Here is a 16,958-nt window from a genome sequence, read left to right on the forward strand (position 1 = left end):
CTCAAACAAATAAAAATTTACTTTAGATATTAATACCTTTTTTTGCAATGCTAAACTCAGAAGAAATACATATGATACACATTTGGTTCAGATTAAGAATTTAAGTATAATTAAAGAATTCAGAAGAAGAAAGATACACATTGCATTTTTAAAAGGTTCATATTTCTCAGGGAAAGATCTAATATTAGTTTCATTTAATAATAAACATTAATTTATTTAACCAACTAATAAAATTTCAAAGATCTTAGTATAGTTCGTTCACCAGGAGTTGGCACTTCACTCCACCTTTATCATGTAGTATCCGGCAATACCATTTCGTTATTTTTGGGAGAAGGATACGAACAAGGTTGCTATTTGGTTGTTATATAATTATTTATTTTGCAATCCTTATGTGCATTTTTTTAACATTAAATATTTCATAAATTTAATAATATTTCTCTCTTTTGAGTGAATAGTTTGTCCTTTTCGAGATATTTTGCTGCAATATATTTAATTAGCTAGAGTAACAAAAGGTATAATAGCAGATGATAAAGCGGAGTAAGTGACTGAAAAAGAATTTACTGTTTGCGTTTGACGCATACTAAAGGGTTGTTTCAATTTCAAGCAGGAAAACATTTCTCCTTTTAGACCTGCGTTGAAATAAACTCTTCGTCCCAGTAGGCGGAGAAAAGTGCCAACTCCTGGCGAATGAACTATAGATTCTTTTACAGTAGAAGAAAGTTGCAAGTGCATTTTTGCAGTAGAAGAAAGTTGCAAGTGCAAGGACAAACAAACGACAAGTAATTCAGGAAACCTGTGTTTTAGTAGCAAATTTAAGTGAATGTTGATAAATGAACAATTTATATGAGTGCTACAAATGTACAAAATTTCTCAAACGGATGCTTGAGGAATCTAAATTTTCTAGACTTGATCTTTGTTTCCTATTGCTAATACATAAACTCTAAAAAAATGCCCTTAATTATTAAACTGCTTCTTTGAGCCTTTCTCCACTCATTAGTTAAATGTATGTGACATCAAAAATCAATAACAATCTCAAAAGCATTAATTTTAAACAATATTAAAAATATTCTATTAGCATCAAAATGACATACCTAGCAAGGGGAATAGATGAGAAGCAAGTTTTAAGAGTTCATCAGGACAAACAGACGTGTTATCAAGAATTGCCCACCATAAGTCTAATCCATCTTCCAATAGATAAACATGAGGGGGTTGGTGTACATCTGTACTTAAGGCAATCATAGGAACTAATAAAGGCTGCAACGACTCGCTTAAAGTCCCTAAACCCTGAAACAAAATTTTACAATAATAAATAAACTGATACATCAAAAATAAAAGCATTTATTTATATAGCATAAGTTTTAAGAGTTTATAACTTTTGTGTATAATTTAAAAACTCAATAATTAACATTAAAGTTCATAAGCATAATCAGTAAAGTGCTTTAAACATTGAGGAAATTTTAATAGTTTTTTTTAAACAAAAGCTTTAAAAAGAACTCTTCACTAAGTTGTATAGAATACATTCTTAATACTCTATATATTGTAAAAACACATAACCTGTACCACTTTTCTTTATCCTGAAAAAAAATTCAGTTGGTTTAATAATTTTATTTATTTATTTATTTTATTTGAATTATTTTTACTTAATTCAAGAACAACCAACACCAGAGTTTTAAAATAAGTTGGATAACATCTAGAAAAACTATTGTAATAAATACTTTATGTTTATGACAGGGCATTTTTTTGAGGAAAACAATTTTAAGCCGAATAGTTCAAACTCTGACAGATTTGATTTTGTTTTGTTTTTCTACTGAGAAAAATTACCTTAAACTTAAATAAAAAATAATTTTTTAATTTCTTTTTGATTTCAAAGAACAGTATTAAAGAGAAGAAAAAAAGTACATCGCAGTTTGAAAAATAATATGCTTCAAGAAATGGGAGTTTAAATGTTGTAAACTTTTATTGGCATTAATCATCTTATTTTAAATAAAAAAAATTGTATAACGAGGAAAAGAAAAAATATTCAGATGCTAACTTGCTGCTATTAGCCTGTTATGATTAACCTGTTAAGGCAAATAAATATTTTTCTTCAAATAAAATTGCTCTTTAACAAAATTGGATAATTTATATTACAATAAATTTATAAAATCATAATTAAAAAATAAAAATTCATCAAAGTGTAAATATTTTTTTTGATAAATCCAATAAATAATGTTCCCAATATTTTAGTATTTTTTTAAAACTATTTAACTGAAACTTCCTTCGTGAAGCAACACATTTTAACTGGTGTTAGATGCTATTAATTATATTTTAATGAACAGACTGGCTTAAGTTATAATTAAATACTGCTTTAACAACCTTATTTTCCCACAATTTGATTTTGGATTCATTTTTGCAATATTAAATTCCATAGCACCATATTTTTTATTCAATGTTGATGTCTATTGATTACTTAAAAAAAGAATTATAGTAAAATATAATGAAAATAAACAGTTTTCATAATGATAACTATTATTTTTAGATCTCAAATTTAAGAGCTATGTATAAGAAGAAAGTATAAAAGATAAACAATTACCTGGACTAAATGAACAAAACAAGATATAATAGCACAGCGAAGCATATTATGATCACCACAAGTGTCCCATAACTGAGGTAGATAATGCAACAAAGCTTCAGCATGCGGTCTAATTTCACTACCCATTCGCTCTACCACAAATGATATCACATGAAGTATCGACATCTAGAAGAATAAGGTAAAATACATTATTCGTTTAATGTTTCAAATTATATCACTTAAAAAAAAGCTTCAAATAAATATTTGAAACATTCAAATAAAACCATTATACTATATAATAACCAATAGTTCAATAAAATTAACATTTTTAAAGCAACATGTTAAAGCACCAATATTGTAAAGATTTAATATTTAATTTGTTATCATGATTGGAATTTCAGAATAAACATTATTTATTTATCATTTCTAGTTTTTAATGACACCAATATAATTTCTCTCTCCCCTTATTGTTACTATTTTTTATAAGTGTCAATTGCAATAACTTTCGATGTCATTAAAACGAAACATTTCAGAAAATAAAGTAATATTAAAAATAAAAAAATTTGGTAGCAGTAGGCAGGTAGTAAACTTGCTAGTACTGTCATACATGCATTAAAAAAATTATTCAATATTCAATAACAAAATTCAACTTAAATGAGAATATACTCAGTTTTTTCTAACAGTTTTTTTTTCAGTAATTTTATACTCAACAGAGAATGAGGTATTATAAATGTGCTAAATTATTATTATCAGTTTTATTTTATACAATCTTCTTCAATTTATTTTTTAAATTGTGTTGCCTTAAATATTAAATAAGAGTCAATTAATACGGGCATTTCTGGATTCAGATATAAATTTACTTTAAAAAATTTTAAATACAAGTTTTGGTAAAGTTAAATTCCCAATTCAATACCTGTGAAAAATCTGAATCTTATGTTGCGGTTCTGAACTTTTTATTTGAAATTTCTATATCTCGATAAGAACAATTCTTGTTAGATATTATTTTATCATAGCTTTGTTTTTAATTTTAATAATTTGCAGAAAATATAAACAATATAAATAAAAGTAGCCTATTTACACATTTAAGCTTATATTTTTAAAGAATTTTTATTTTTTAAAAGCAATTAAAAACAAAATGATATGTCAAAGACTAAATTTCTTATTATGTTACTCTAATCTATTGCTTCACAAATAACACATTTATTGCCTAAATACTTTTAGTTAATAAAAAAATGCCTTCCTTTTTCATGATAGCAGTAAAAGCAAAGAGCTTTTGATAAGTTCATACCAGCAAAAACAACAAACTAAATGAATATCTATGATTTTAAAAATTTCAAATTCTCATACAAATTTAAGAACAATAAATATTTTGAACATTATTCTTTTTTAAAGAAAATTACCTTTAAATCACACTCTTTAACTTCTTTAAGAAGCAGAAAAAGGGCAGTGGTGAAACCCTCTAGGAACTAAAAGAAAAAGAAAATTACTTAAGTACAATATGAACAGTTTATTTAACCAATTGAAAATTATTTGTTGCAAAATTTTTAATTGTGCTTGGGATCTCAAAACTCAGCTAGCTTGATCAAATCAATAACCTAAGAGCATTTGTGCATAGAATACTACTGAACTCTAATAAATAAATAAACAGAAAATGAAACTCTAATTATCCAATTTCTAACAATCCAGGTATCCTATAATTAAAATAAATAAATAAGAGATAATTAATATAATAAATAATGAGAGAAATTTAAAATAAATAATGAGAGATTACAGAATTTTAAGGCAAGGAATGTATTAAATCAAGAAATGTTATCAGCAAAATAAAAATGAAGCAGATAAATTTGCAAGAATTTAACTTGCATTGTTTTTCTAGGTATTCAATAAATACATAAAAAAATAATTTTTAGTGCCAGTAAATATAATCAAGTTAATTGGGAGTTCAAATGCACAGAGTAACTTTTATGAAAAATTAGGAAAATATAAATCAATAAATGGCTGGAAATGATTAAAAGTAATATATAAAGATTCTTCTGTCAGTAATAATTGTAATATTTTGAAAGCGATTTGTTTTCCATAATTTTTTCTATTGGAATAAATTTCTTTTAGTTTATAAAAATTAGAAAAATGTTTTGATTTAGCTAGAACCGTTTAAACCTGGTAAGCTGTTGTAATCTACTGAAAAACCTAGTAGAGTTTGCTAAGCAGTCAGAACAAACAACAGCTTTCTTTTTCTCACACTCTCCAATACACCATTTAATTTTCTTATTCTTTATTATTTTAATTCACTAACATGAGAAGTTGTTCACGTGAAAAAATAAAGAAATGACAAAATAGAGAAACAATTCCAGACTAGCATAGCATCAGTGAGTTTTTAAAACTGGATATAGGTCAAAAGTGTGTGCATATAAAAAAGGAGAAAGCTGAAAATGTGTGTTTACAAAAAGGGACAAAGCTCGTAATGCTTGTTACGAAAATGGGCTCAGCAAAAAATGTACCTTACCAGTTTTTAACAAAAGTTTGATAACTAAATGGCGAATTGCTTGCTTACATTTTCTTACCTATTTAAATACAAAGCATAATCATTATGTGCTGAGCCATGGAGGCTCAGAGGATAAAGAGCTCACCTCCCAATGAAGTGCTTAGATTCAAATCCCACACCGACTGAAATATTCTCAGTGTTAGACGGATCATGGGTTAGAGTTTCCTTTTTGTCAGGCTAACCCTGAGAGATTTTTGTGGTTTGCCTCTCCATGTAACACAAATTTGAGGTAGTTCCTTCAAAAGCTTTCCACAAAGGCAAATTTCACTCATTACTTGATCCAGAAATTCTCTTGTCTTCTGGATTAAATTCAAAATTACAAGGCTAGAGTTGAACATTGGTAGACATAAACTCAAAATTTGGGTCCACTGTTCAATGAAATTTATAAAATAAAATCATTACGGAGCAAAGTAGGCATCTTAGAGTTGGAGTGGCTAAGCATATTACAGGTGGAGCTTTTCAGGTGAAACAAGTTTATATCTTTAATTTGCCTGGGCGTAATTTTTTTACTCAAAACAAAATTTTAAAATGGAATATATTTTTAAACAAAAAAAATCCCAATTTGTAAAGAATAATTATGTTCAGTAGTTTAATTACCTTATAATATCTTTTATACTATAAATAAAAAGGTGGTAAGACTCAGCAAAAACATAAAACTTTAAAAGACTCAATTTTTTTTGGTCTGTACTGTATATCGAGCTAATACAACTAATCCTTATATAAAATGAATGCTTTTATTATCAATACAAGATAAAATGGCATAAATATTTTTGAAAAGTTACATTTCAACATTATAAGACATACAAAATCACTAACAAATTTTATAATAATTTAATAAGAATGTTTAAAAATTAAAGAAGCAGAGTAAATTAGATTATAAAGAAGCACAGAAAGTATTTATATATTTCAAAAATAACAATTAAAACCAAAAAATAAGCAAAGTTGTTTCACTTACTGGTAGGAACTGTTCTGAATTGAACTCAAAATCATCAACAGGTAAACAAAGTTAAGCAAAATGTACTGTGAATAAAAATAATTTTGATGCATGGGAAAAGTGAAGCCCATGCTTAATGATGGTTGATTTAATTTGATTCATAAATTTATTTGAAAATTTAAAATATAAATTAAGAAATTTAAAACAAATAAACTCTAATTATAGACCAGTTGAAATCAAGAGGTTAGCAAAGAGATAGTTGAAGCAAATTAGGTTATGTTATTATAACTAAGGAAATCAAAGAAGAAAAAAAAATTTAATCCTTATTGTACTCAAAATTCAAAATAATTTTTTTTTCTTCATAATCCCAACCATGAATCATAAACTTTATTATAATTTTTTGGGAAACAAATGAGTTAAAAAAAGGATTAAATTCTGATCATTTTCTGAGTCGGGGTTCTCATATCAAGCAAAACAGTTAAAATGATTTTAACTTAATGTGCAATAAAATTTTGGGTAAATTTTCTCTAAAGAAGAGCTGCATAAAAAAATTGACAGACTGCAAGTCTTCTATTTATTATTTCTGGGATGGAAATGAATAGAATGCTGCTTTATTTATATATTCTTAACTTTATAATCAAAAGGAATAAAACTTTTATAAAATCTACATAACCTCCAAATCTCTTTAAGAGTTGTAGTTTGAACAAGTAAAAGCATAAAAACTTCTGTTTTGTGCACTAAAAATATTAACATTTTTTTAAAAATTTTACATATTATATTTGGAATACTTTTTTTTAAAGCAGTAATACAAATAGAGAGAAATAAATCTTAATAGGGAGAAATGGAGTAGCAAAATAAATGTTTTTTTTTTTCACTTGTTCAAGTGAGTATAATTGCAAACCCATTACATTTTACTGAGATTAAGCATTTGTTTGAGTAGTAGACCAATTCTAAGTGAAAGGATATCAACTTTGAGAGTATTAGATGCAGCAAGTCGGACAATGAGATTTTCTTCACTGTTTAACATTTTCAAAATGACTTCATACAGCAAAGGTCTCATGTCAGGAGACATTTTAACACCAACCCACTGTCCAATAAGCCAGATTACCCTACGCCTGATGATGTGATACCTGTTAAAAAAGTACATGATGTAATATTCTATTTATTATTTTTGTTAAATAAATCTTTCCCTCAAATATATTAAACTACATTACAATTTACAATGTCTTCTAATTTTGAGTTCTTTCATTGATGGTCTAGAATAAAATTTTAGCATGTACAAAGAAGTTTGATAAATGATAATAATTCAATTTAGAATGGAATTTAATTTAGAAAGGAATAATTTAGAATGGAACTTCGATAAGCCAAATAAATTTGGGCAGTTTGAAGTTCAGATTACTAAATGATTAAATTAATTGAAATCTCAATCATTCATGATAAAATCATAACTACAAGCTATATTGTTTTTCAATAAGGTTAAATTACAATGCTATCATTAAAATCTAAAAAAAAATTTGTACTTGTTCTCTTACTGCAACAGAACAACAGATGTTTTCAATAACATTCAAAGACTATCTATTTGAAAATTATTGTTACATAAACTAAAACATTAAAAGATTACTTTTCACTGTTAAAATTATCCATTAAATTGCCAAAAAATTTCCAAATGGCATATTTGCATCGCTTTAACATCTATTTATCACAATTTATATTCGAATAATTTATGTCTACTTTAAACGATAGCTTTTCTATAATTTATAGCAATACAAATCGTTATTATTTTTCCAAACCAAATCGTGCAGCTCTTTTTAAACTCAGTTTTGGAACAACATTTAAAAGGGGCGTTTTTGGAGGATTATGGATAATTAAGTTATAAAAAAAAAAAAAACACTCTCCTCAGTAGCAGTTTGAAGCTTGCCCAGTTTTAAATTGATGATGATCAGTTTGTCTGAGAAAGAAAGGTGACCATATTTCCCAGTTTGCAGTTTGTGACTAACCGCTATATATTTGGGGTCAGAAATCTAAATCTGTTGAAAAAATGGCATATTTATTCGGAGAAAGTATGTTTTTTGTGGCTGATTCCAAAACTTTAAATATTGTCTGAGCTTATTAATTAGCATTCTTGAGGTCATCCTTTTGAGCTATTACGATTGAGTCCCTGAGCGTGAAAATCCAATTATTAGATCAAAAGTCATTCAGGGTGGTCCAATTTTTTTTTCTTTGCCAACTGTACATAGATAGATTATTTCTTTAAACCAATACACTACAATATTTAAAATTATGAATTAAATCATTTGCTAGCTAATAATTTTAAGAATCTTAACTATATTAGACAATAATTATATATCTTTACAAGTGCCAAAAACACACACACACATAATGCAAAAATTATTTTAAAAAAAATAAATTTAATCAATGATGAAATGTTAATCTTAAATTTAAGTAAATTATTTTATATGAATAAAATGATGTAAATATAAGTAACCATGTACAAACCCAGGTTCCTTGTTTTGTAATTCAGCAATAAGAACATTAGTAAACCAAGCATCAAAATCAATTTCATCATATAAATCAAAAGCGGCTAGCCCAACAGCATTGTAAACTGTAAAAAACAAGCTGGACTGAATTCTCTTACATAATAATATTTATAAATATAAAAATATTGAAACCTTGAAAAAATATATTGCCAAAAACTTATTTTCCAAAACTTGCATAATAACAATAATTTTTAAATTAACAATTGCATGTATTCTAAATTAATAATAGGATACGCCTTTAAACATAACTACTGACTTTTTTTAGAAATTATACATATAAATTTCAATTTTATAGCAATTTTTGACAACTTAATATGTTTCAATGAAAAATTAAGTGCAATACAAGAAAAAATGAAGCATTTCAGAATCAACTCCTATTAACAAAAGTAAATGGGAACTAGAGGCCTGAATAAATAAGATTCTACTGTAATTGCCAAATTTATTTCACAATTAATATTTTTTTATTTAATTATAAGCAACAAAAACTTTATCATAAGCTAATCATGTTTAAAATTTATATATAAAAATTCCGTACATTGTGTTTATAAAAAAAGAAAATAACTAAGAAAAAATACTTCAATTAAAATGAACATGATAAATTTAACAAAACTTTAATCAGTCTATATACTTAACTATGTAATAAGAAAAAAAAAATGTTGTTCTTACTTTGAATTAAGTTAATAGATTAAAAAATATTTGTAGAATAACTTTACAGCATTATATAACAAGCATAACTTTATAAGATATAAGATTTATTTTCCAGACTAAACTGTTCACAAAATGAGCTTTGAGTTATTAAAAAAACAATTTTAAAGTTTTAAAAATGTAAGATCAAAAAAAAAATATTTTTGTTAATTTCAGTTAAAATATGTAAACATAAAAATTCTAGAAGTGTTTTGAACTATAATATTTTTTTAAAAATCATTTGTCAGTCAAAATACATAAACATAAAAATTCTAGAAATGTTTTGAGCTATTCATAAAACAAAATAATTTCTAAAAGCAATAATTTCCAAAATAAATGATTTCCAAAGCAATTTATAAAACAAAAACACATTGGATATAGAGAAATAATGAAATTAACCAATCAGTTATTTACCTAAAGAAATATACAATCCTAACAATCTAAATGTTAATATTAAAAAATAAAATAAAAATTAAATGAGTAATACAAAAAGACATTAAGAATAATCTTGAAAATAAATATGAAATATATTATACCTGCATCTTTCTTTAATATTCCAAACAGATCTGTAGTTTTAGTTGTTTGACTGTTTTGCAAAACTTCAACAACCAGTGGAGTGAGCAAATTTCGGAATTCATGAAAGAGTGTCAAAAAGAAAACTTCTGTACATGGCTGAAATTAACATAAATATTTATATTTCTTTAGCAGAGTCAAAATACAAAAAATTTCTAACTATAAATTTTTACAGTTTATGAATTATAAAGAAAATTAATGAAATAAATAAATAATTGAAAGAAATAATAAATGAGCAAGTTCTATGCATTAGTTATTGCCTAAAAATTAAGAAGAAAAGTTAAATTATTCATTCCTAAGTTGTTTTTAAGTTAAATTGTAGCAATTAAAATACATAAAATTATATAAAGAAACCACTACAGTTGAACTTTTGTTTGAGGGTCCACTCTACTTAATGCTAGACTCTATTTTAGTCTACATGTTGAAAAGTAGAAAAGTCTCAACATTCGGACTACAGAATGTCTGTTTAAGGAGGAAATTTTTTTATGGATAAATTCTTTCTTTATCACAATGAGACAATTTTCTGGGAGTTGAAAGTTAGTTAATAGGATTACAAGTTAATAAATAGACCATGATTCTTAAACTGTGGCAAAATTATTTTAATAAATGATTTAACCCTTTCGCAATGAGTTTTTTTTTATTTTTTTATAAGAGAACAATTTTGATAGCATAAACTATGAGATGGGCAACATTATGTAAGATAGTGCCTTCTATGTTCTGTGAATGAAAATACCTTCAAAAATATTGGCAGGACTGGTACGAAAGTCTTCCATTAGACAGAGAAGCGTTTCTGTCCCAAATTTTTTTTTTGAAAGTTGCTTGGGGCATGAGTGTCCCATTAGGCGCGAAAGGGTTAAGAGATGTAGATAGGATTTATTATGACTTTATAAATAAATAGGATGAAGAAGAAAGGGGTGCTAAAAATTAAATAACATAAGAGTCACCATTGCTTTCTTATAGAGAAGCAACTACTACTCTTGATATTTTAAAACGATATACTATCTCATCTACTAGTGGAAGAAGGCTCCTTTAATTTGCTTAAAAAACTAGAAGAAAAAGTTATTAAAACGTGCCACAATTGAATCAACAAGTTTCATTTTTGTAAAAGATTCAATTTTTGCTCTTTTTAACTTCTTTTTTAATATTCTACTTAATTCTCGTATCACTGTATTTCTATAATAAAAAATAAGGTAAAGAAAATATCTTTAAACATGCTAATTTATTATGAAATAATTTTACTGTATTGAAATACAAAAGTCTGAAAGGAGAAGCTTTGCATAAGCTATTTTTTTATGGATGCACTCTATTTAAAGAAGATCTTTTTGTGTTTCATTTAACATAGTTAAATAGAGAGCCAACTGTATTTTAAACTCTACATTTTCACAAGTATTATATCCCTTTTTTTCTACTGCTCAATTTACTTATATTCAATTCTTTTAAAATAATATTTAAAAAAAATTAATATTTCAAATAAAAATTTTGGTTTTTAAGAATTGAAAGAAATGGGATAAAAACTTACACGCAAACTAAATTTCCAGGATTCACCCCCTTCTTCAGATGCTGTAAATTAAAAGAACAAAAAATATATATTTTTGCTAACAGAATAAAAGGAACAAGAATTAAAAATATTTTGACTTATAAGAAAATAATAAAAAGTTCGTGATTGACATAAATCAAACTATTTGTATAATAATAAAAGACATATTTTCTTATTGGCACGTTTAAGAAGAGGAAAATAATAAGGCGTGTACTTAAATAAAATATATAGGATTGTTTTTCCTGTATTTTTCATTAAATAATTACACTCTTTTAATAAAAAAAAAATTCAATAAATAAACTAAACAAGTATATGAGCATATATTACAGAGAAATCAAGATTTATCTAAGAAAGGAGATTTTATAAATAAAAATAATACTGACTGACTCTGACTGTTATTATTTTGAGAAGTAACATTTCCATGAAAACAATAGACAAAAAGGTAAAACTGTGATAACAAAACATATTATGAAGTAGGCTAGCAAAATCTTTCATTAAAAAGTTTAAGATTTTATACTAATAAAAATGTTCATGACAGTGGGTATGTTCTTCTTAAACCTGAAAAGAAAAACTTGATATGATGATGCATTTAACTATTCTAAAAGCTCAGTAGCAGATTTTGGAGCTAAACAAATCTTATAATATTAGTATTTCTTAGATAAATAATTTTTTTTATCATTTACTTTATGTATAAACATTTAATATTCAATATTATTGAACTAAAACTTTTGTTTGTTTTAAAATTACTGTGAACTAATTTGGTGGAATTAACAACTTACATTTTGATTTCATTACATTTTATTATTAGATAAAGAAATGAAAAGTTTAACAGTAGTTTCAATTTATGTTTTATTTTTAAATTGAAAAAAAAATTTAAATGTTTGAAAAAAATTCAATCATAAAAAGCTTAGACTCATACATTCCTTAAAATACAAACTTTAAAAATTTTAATAAAAGAAAAAATTTCTTTCACCTAAATCAAAATAAAAACCTTTTGTTTGATTGCAAAAGGTCATTTAAATTCCTTTTATTGATTCTAAAGGATATTCACTTATTTTCAAAAATGAAAGTAAAATTTTTAATCATAGTAAATTTCACTAATTTTAAAAGGCAAATTACCCATTCTAATAAATATTTATTCAATACAGAATAACTTTTACAAGCGTTTGGTGCACCAAAAGCTTAACAAGCAGAAAAATATTTTATCAATCCAAATTATACAAAATTTGTATTTTTTTTAGTATGCTCTTCAGCTTAAAATTATATAAATTCAAAATTGACAAATTTCACACAAAATATAGAGCTAGTGGCATTTCTCAAAGAATTTAAGAAAAAGTAAGGTTATATTTGAGAAACTTACCAAATTCTTCTGGACTATTTTCCCAGCTTGAAATGTCCTCATTTGTTAACAAAAAATATCTTGACAACAATTGATCACATATTTCTTTGAGAACAGGAAGAGTGAAAAAGGAAACTTTAATGCTATGGGCTTCAATAGTCAGAGGGTTTTTCTCTATAAAAATATTTTGTAGGAAAAAAAACTTAGCTAACTTTAAAACAGAATGAAAAAATTTAGCAAATAATTTAGAATCAGCTACTCAACTTAAGTATTAAAATGAAATAATTAATAATTTATATGTATTTAAATTTTTTGCTAAGTAATAATCAGAAACAATAGTTAAATTATTATTTATATCAATATTACCACCAAAGTATGTAAGGTGCTAACTTTTGCCAGAGTAGATGAGATATAATGATAATAAATATTTTAGACATACACCAAGCAACTCCCAGCAACTGAATGCTGACATTCATTAATTTTGCTTTTACAGTGAAATGCGCATAAAAACTCATATAAGTAGCAACTGATTTTAACAGGAAATTAAGTCAATTAGTACAAGAATAAAACTGACAACTTAAAAAAAAAAACTAAACAAACTTTTAAAACTTTTGTACATCTTCAATATTTATTGCTCAACAAATTTATTACTTTATAACTTATAGTAATGCAGAATATCTTCATCCTTTCAGCAAAGCATAATTTGAAAACTGCACCAGGAAACTTGTATTATTTTTATTTAAAAATTTTTAATGAGTAACATTCAAATTACAATATAGAACTTTCAGTTTTTCACAAAAAAATTTAACACTTAAAGAACTTATGAGATTATTCAATCATGATGTTAAAGTGCATTTTTTACCCAATTATATCAAGACACATTAGAATGAATTTATTAAGTTTTGATATTAATTTCATCAACTAATAAAACTACAGTATTATATCCAACACAAAACTAAGTGAGCAACTGCTAAAAGTAGAATATGATAATACAACTATCAACAGCAGAATATGAGATACAACTATAACAACTAAGATAATACAACTATAACAACTAACGAAAGCTTCAATGGGATTAAATAGTGAATATTGATAAATCAACACTGGAATGTGGTCAAACTAATAATTGATTAACACAGACCCATCAAATAGAATACAATCAATACAGTGGTAATAAGGCAAGACCGTTATGCATTTGAGTTATGTGCAAAATTGCAAAATATTCCAAATATATTTCATTATATTATAACAGAAAATATACTGATTATGCTAAATACAGTGAATAGTAAATACAGATATGACTAGACAAGACTGTTCATATGATTAAAACTAACTTGTTAATAATAAAATACACCGTTTTTTAAAATTTTAATTTAACTTATAAGAGAAAGAAAATGTTAATTTACCTTCAATTACTTTTGCTGGCTTGTATTCTTGGCAAATTAATATGCTTTTAACAACATTCATGAACTGAACAATGAGTCTTTCATACAATTTATCTGCAAATACATTTTAAAAGTTAAAAAGTTTTTTTTTTGCGAAAAAAAATAAATATAAAAAAATTGTAAATAGATATTTATTATTTACACAAACATTTTCTCAGTTAGTACTTTGAACATTTCTTAAGATAGAATTGAGTTCAGTATTAACTAACTGGCACACAAAATTTGAAATCAACCATACATTGGCAAATGTAAACTGATTAAATTGCTAAGTGCAAACTGTTAAGTTTACACTTTTTTAGTTTAAACGTTAAGTTAAACTGATCAAACTGTGCTAGAATCAAATATCAGGGGAGAAAAAGAAAAATTGTCCACAAAGTTGCAAGATTTGTGTTTAACAGATGAAGGAATACCATTTGGCACGCATGTGAAGAAGTCTTCTTAAAAAAAAAAAAATCTTTCTCTATGAATACTTTGAAATATTTTTTATGTCATTTTATTTATTACAATGCTATTTTTCAAACTTAAAAGCTTTTTGACAATCAAATCATAAAAAATACTTACAACCTTAAAATTTTATAACAAGATTTCAAGAAGATATATATTTAAGAATATATTCCTATATATATATATTCAAGAAGAAATTACATTCATATAATTCTCTGGAGATAGAAAAGGGAGAAGTAGAATAATTTCCTTTTGGAAGGGAACGCATAGAAAAAAACACTAGAAAGTTAACACTAGTTCATAATCTAATATAAATTTACCTGTAAAATGTCACTGTTAAGTCACAAATTAATTAGATTCTCACACTATACCAAGACTTTAAACTATATAATTAATTAAAAAAAAACTTATATATATCATCATAAACCATATTGCAATACCATTTATACAACTCAATTTTAGAAAAAGCATATTACTTTATTTAATAATTAGTGACCTATTTTACAGAATAAATTTCAGTTTAATTAGTGGTACAAATTACAAAAACTGAAATTAACTTTAAAATCAACTTCTAACTTTAAATTAAATAGTTAAATTTAATTTTAACTACAAAAAAATTTACAATGCAAGAACTCTCAATAAAAGGGTTAAAAGAACAATTTCTTAACCCTTTAACTTTCAGTTATAACTATCAGTGAACTATCTTATGGGAATCTATTCAAAATATTTTAGAAAATAAATATAGGTGTGGATTGAAGAAAAACTTTTAACTGTTTATGTCTTAAATAATTAGTTAGTTAATATTATTAATAATACCTTTCTTAATTATAGTAATAGTAACAAAATGCTATAGTAACAAATGCAATTTCTTAGATATAGTAACAAAATGTTAAATAACATGTTCTTATACTATGTATAAGAATATGTTATTTAACATTTGTCTTATACATCAAAATATATAAGAACAGTTATTTAACAAAATGGTAAATAACTGTTCTTATACATTTCGAAAAAATAGTTTAAACAACTATTATTAACTATTTAACTAGAGAAATAACAGTTTGCTAAAATGTAGAATTTCTAATAAAAATAATAAACAATTAAGACATTTTTTTAAAATTGCTTTTCTTAAATTTAGAATTTCGCACTAAAAATAATGCAGGTACATAAGGCTTGGAAACTTATACAAAATGTAATACAAAGCAGTGATCAACAAATAATTAATAAAATTTATATTATAAATTAAATAATTAATGGATCAATAACTTTACAGCTAAAAAAGAAAACAGTGTAACTAAAAATTAATTGATGAGCACAGTAATAAGAAATAAAAAAAAAATTTCAGAATAATTTAACTTTAGACTGGACATAAAAATCTAATCTTAAAGCCTATTGATAACAAGGGTCCAAAAATAACCGAAGATTTTAAAAAATTCATTAAAGAACGAAAGGAGATAAAAAAAATTACAGTTTGCTGTGTTCTGTTCAAGAAATCAGTTGTTAAAGTTAATTCTCATTTGTCAAGTTAATTCTCATTACGTTTTGAAATTAGTTGTGAAATTCATCAATAAATGAAGCTACAGAGTCACAAAAAATGCACAAAAATATTTTCTGCTGAACCAAAGACCATTCCAACTTTTTTTTTTTTTTGCGTAACCATCAGTTAATTTTGTTCTCAGATTGTGCCACAATGTAACAAATAGTGGTTACTTTGAAAACATTGCTTAATAGTTATTATCTATTGGAAGCACTATCTTTCACATAATAACTAACTTCGAAACTTAATGAAAATATAGCCTGGTTTCCCGAATAAAACTGTTGCACACTATACATTTTCATCTCTTTTCAATTTTATTTTCCTCAATATAATTTTCAAATTGCTTGTCATTTTTGGAACACTTGGTATTCGTATTCTAAAAACAAAACTTTTTTTATTGAAAATGTAAAAATTTCAGAAAATATTAATGCTATATATCAATAAAACCTTTAAAAGACATTCAAAAATAAAAGGCGAGAAATAATTTTATCTGAACATTTTCTGACATTTCTTTAATCATTCTAAAATTTAGTAATAAAATAATACAATAAATTTTGTAGCAAACAAATCATCTCAAAATAGATACAATTTATAGCATCATTCAAAACATAATTATGTATAAAAAATATATATAACCATCACGCATTCCTGGAATTTAAATTTGAAATGCCTATTTTAATTTACAAAATTGAATAGCAGCAGAAACTTTACATGTGATCTATAGAACTTGGTGAGTACAAAACAGTTTAAATTTTATAATCTCTAATTTAACAAGAACAATTTAACTTAATGCAATTCCAAGTATAAATGAGAGCAAAGAAAGTTAACACTCAAATCA

At 25.0% G+C, this 16,958-nt stretch overlaps 1 protein-coding gene across 1 annotated transcript in view; it reads right to left on the minus strand.

Moving 5' to 3' along the window:
- Positions 1-16,958, minus strand: part of Impbeta11 (importin beta11) — a 44,463-nt gene that overhangs the window by 14,901 nt on the left and 12,604 nt on the right. The window contains exons 9-18 of the mRNA XM_087165838.1: positions 14,101-14,193; positions 12,716-12,868; positions 11,338-11,378; positions 9,782-9,917; positions 8,521-8,626; positions 6,991-7,154; positions 6,046-6,086; positions 3,952-4,017; positions 2,573-2,737; positions 1,092-1,284 (exon numbers count right to left, since the gene is read on the minus strand). Of these exons, the coding sequence (XP_087021964.1) occupies positions 1,092-1,284; positions 2,573-2,737; positions 3,952-4,017; positions 6,046-6,086; positions 6,991-7,154; positions 8,521-8,626; positions 9,782-9,917; positions 11,338-11,378; positions 12,716-12,868; positions 14,101-14,193 (1,158 nt within the window). The remainder of the gene's footprint in view (positions 1-1,091; positions 1,285-2,572; positions 2,738-3,951; positions 4,018-6,045; positions 6,087-6,990; positions 7,155-8,520; positions 8,627-9,781; positions 9,918-11,337; positions 11,379-12,715; positions 12,869-14,100; positions 14,194-16,958) is intronic.

Source organism: Parasteatoda tepidariorum, chromosome 6 (assembly GCF_982258835.1).
Source record: "Parasteatoda tepidariorum strain Cologne lab strain chromosome 6, Ptep-v5.0, whole genome shotgun sequence".
NCBI lineage: Eukaryota > Metazoa > Arthropoda > Arachnida > Araneae > Theridiidae > Parasteatoda > Parasteatoda tepidariorum.